The sequence below is a fragment of the Pterocles gutturalis genome, unplaced genomic scaffold (genome assembly GCF_000699245.1).
Source record: "Pterocles gutturalis isolate BGI_N339 unplaced genomic scaffold, ASM69924v1 scaffold12816, whole genome shotgun sequence".
Classification (NCBI taxonomy): Eukaryota; Metazoa; Chordata; class Aves; order Pterocliformes; family Pteroclidae; genus Pterocles; species Pterocles gutturalis.
Window position 1 is genome coordinate 52,295 of NW_010097943.1, and position 3,733 is coordinate 56,027.

At 36.4% G+C, this 3,733-nt stretch overlaps 1 protein-coding gene across 1 annotated transcript in view; it reads right to left on the reverse strand.

The window, feature by feature from the left end:
• Positions 1–520: 520 nt before the first annotated feature.
• RCN2 (reticulocalbin 2, EF-hand calcium binding domain) overlaps positions 521–3,733 on the reverse strand; it is a gene marked incomplete at its 5' end in the record, with an annotated part of 8,701 nt that continues 5,488 nt past the window's right edge. The window contains one exon of the mRNA XM_010087215.1: positions 521–1,311. Within this exon, the coding sequence (XP_010085517.1) occupies positions 1,159–1,311 (153 nt within the window). The remainder of the gene's footprint in view (positions 1,312–3,733) is intronic.

A 3,733-nucleotide genomic window follows, 5' to 3' on the forward strand; every position in this document is an offset into this window, starting at 1 on the left:
TTATCTAGGGATTATAAAAACTCTACACAGTCTGTTCTGCGAGGCTTTGTCTTTGTTTAGAATACTCAGCTAATTTCGGTGACTTTCCAGGAGATAAAAAGCAAATACATGTACTTTCCTAAATTCAATCTGTCATGCCATTAACCTTTCAGACTATTGCAAATAATCACATAATGGGACAGTACTTATGTTTATGAATGCTAATTGTGGAACTTTCAACCAAAGTTAACTTTTAGAGGTTATTACTACAAATATTATGTAATGCCTTGATGCTTTTAAGTTTCATACATCCCAGATTAAAAAAAAAAACAAACAAACCCCACATCTGCATTTGCATACTTAAAATGCTAAAGGCACACTTTGCTTTTTTTGAATCTTTTTTAGCATCTAGATGAGATGACGTGTCGTTGGTTTACAAAAGCTAGGAGCGTTGCCATGTACACTGTGTACACTGTTCGCATTTCAAGGAGTTGCAATGGGTGACCCGCAGTAAGTAATAAATGGGCAAAACACAGAAAGATAGAATATTTTAAGTTTTAATCCAACAAATGAAGAGGTTCTTAGCACTGTAAAATACCATTGTATTGCTAATGTTTTAGAATTGTACATTAAAAACAATTATTGTCTATAGATGTAAAAATAGCAAGTTTTATGATACAATAAAACACAGTATAGAAACCATTTAAAATTAAGTAGTAACCTCTTAAACAATTGAGGCATTAAGCTAAGTGTTTCTCCAAACGTATTAAATAAAACACAGTTAATACTGACTCTAAAAGTCCCCCCCATCTTCCCCATCCTAATTAAACTGATTAGAAAAAATAGTAGTCTCTCAGTTACTATGTTCTGCATTCTTTCAGAATCATTTAGATTCTCCATTTTCTTCAAGTACAGTAGAACAACTCACAATACAGCACTACACCTGAAGTAATTTAATTCACACTATATAATTTTGGAAGTAAATATTTAAGATTAATTTTGAAGGCTAGAAGAGGCCCAAGGAAGTCTGCAGGAGGGCAATTAAATTTTGAATGCAAATTATTTACACAAACATTAGTTTACTGTAATTACAGCAACCTGCAACATAGCTGATGGGTGCTTTTAACAAGAGCTCCAAATGAAAGAAAAGGAAGAAAACCAGATTACAAAATAAATAATCTAAAGTTCTTCATGGTAGAAACGTTCATCATGAAGCTGCCTACCATAATCCGTTGCTTCACTGTTAAGAAACAAATCCTGGTTCTTCAGAATTTCTGCTTCAGAAAGCTTTTTATCATCATTCAAATCCATTTCTTCAATAAGGTGAAGAGCCTTTAGAATAAATGGAACACCATGTGCACAGTTAATAGATATGGGCATTTATAAATAATGCTTTGGAATGGCTTTGTCAAGGTCCTGCCACAACACCGTTATTTGTAACATGCTAGACAGGATTCTACATTCAGAACAGAGCCTTTCTTTCCTCGATTTGTCTCCCTTCGCCTCTTCTATCTGGTAGCAAAATTGTAATATCCAATCTCTACCCTATCAATTCTAAAGCAACAAATCAATGTCAAACCCATAGCTTTACTTGGAGGGTGGAAAACAGTATTAAACCAGCAAAAATTAATCATATTCCTAGAAGCACCCGTAGTCCTTGAAATCCACAGGCAAGTGCAATACACGTCTTTAGTGTATGATCTGCAGAAAGCGCAAGTTAGCACATCAGCTAGAGACACTGTGTGTGCAGAGGGCCCCTCTGGCCGTTCAGCCCCTGAAGGACAGCTAAAATAGCGAGTTCTTGAAGTGTGGGACCTCAACCAAGATCAGAGCCAATACAGTCTTTGAGGTGAGCATCCTCTTTCCAGAGTGTGCGCCTGTTATCTCTGTCACATATTTACTCGGTGTCTGACAAGAGAAGCGTCGTTGAAAGCTTGCTTTCAACTCTGGAGGTGTCTATTGTACTAAGCCATTTCTTATTTCCTGAGCTTGTGGAGACTCACTTTTCCATCATACATGCATATTAAAAAAAAAAAAGAAAGTAGGGATAGAGATTTGCAGAAGGATATTCTGTACCTATTTATGATTTGCAAAAAAATGCTCCATGGCTATAATTCATGATTAAATGTAACCGGAAAGTATTTGATGTCCACCATGAAAAAGGGTTTTCTACCTCCAACTGTGCATGAGATAACCCGTCTATGCATAGGAACTTCAACTTTGGGTAGCAATTCACATTTTCCCTCATTTCCTGAAAGCCAAAGCTTGCTTTTCTGAAAAAAACTTTTCAATACTAAATCATGACGATGTCAAATGAAATTGCAACTTAAAACAATTCTCAGATTGTTGCTTATTTATATACTATAAAAGGAGGGAAGTTCATCAGTAAAACATAAAAATAACTGCAGAATATTTTAGTTGTAGCTTATTCACAAGTATCACACAGCTCAAAGCTAACAAGCTGGTACAGCAGCCCCATTGCACCTATTATTTTTGAGAAACAGAAGGGTCCTGGTACTACATGCTCTTTGTTTTCATTTGTTAAACATCTACAAATACAATGTTTTAAAGAATCCCTCTGTTCCTACTTTTTCTGATTGGTTTGGCTCAATATAACTGCTTAGTGACTTTCTTAAAAAAATTTAATATTACTTAAATTTAAGCTGCCTACACCACCAAAAAGGACTGAAGAAAATAACAGGGACTAACATCAGCCAAGCAGACTTTAAAAGCTCTCTGCACAGCAAAAGCTGAAAGATTATTGAGACAAACATCTTGGTAATCATGTATCAATTCCTGGAAATGGAATGTACAGTAATTTTTCTATTCTTATGTAATTTAGCTACCAGGTTTCTCAAGTCATTTTGCAATGCCAAAATGAAACTGCAACATTCAGCTTTCAAGCAGCAGTTTGTCACTTAAGTCAATCTCTTTAGGATTGATGACTTTGCCAAGCCCTTTTATTAACTGAAGAAAAAAATAGCACATTAGAGAAACAAATAAAAAACCTGATTTCTTGCAGAACTGAGCTACTACTACAGCATGTCCTTGCTCTAAGGTAAAGAGATAGATGTTAAAAAAAGTCTGTGCAAAGGCTTACAGACCCACATGTACAAAAATACTACTACAGCTTCCTACAAGGCTAGGTACATGAGCAACCAGTGCTGCATGCTAGCCACGGTGCTATTTCTGTCACCAGCAGAGCTGAAAAAGCGAGGTGGGACCTCCGTAATGAGATGATCCAACTGACACACAGCGTCTCCGTCTTTACCAGGAATTACGGGGGCACGGGACGACCCGTTTTTCCTGCCACCCTGCACACCAACGTCTTCCCGTGCAAAGGAAAGAGATTTGGATGAATTAAGAGAAAAAGTTACTAGAAGAAAGGCAGAAATCCTCTCTGCTGCAGTCAGCAGCTGTAAAGTCTGCTTGCTGAAATGGGTTGTTGTGCTCAGTGCTCCTACTGCCTGCTGCAACAAAATACACTAAAGACAGCTTAAAATGAGAATCCACTTAAGCCTATTATGGCATTCTACCCCTGATTAAACCATTTTAATTATCATCATCAAAGTTCGCATTACAGCATCTTGAATCATAGAACACTTCCATTTTCTTGCACTTACGAAAAGACAAGTTTTTAGTTCTACACATTATGGTGATTTATCCAGTTAGAAGAATCATGACCTATTTTTGTTTTCAAAATTATGCAGTCAGTATATAACAGCTTCTTTTAGTAGCATATCTCATTAGATTT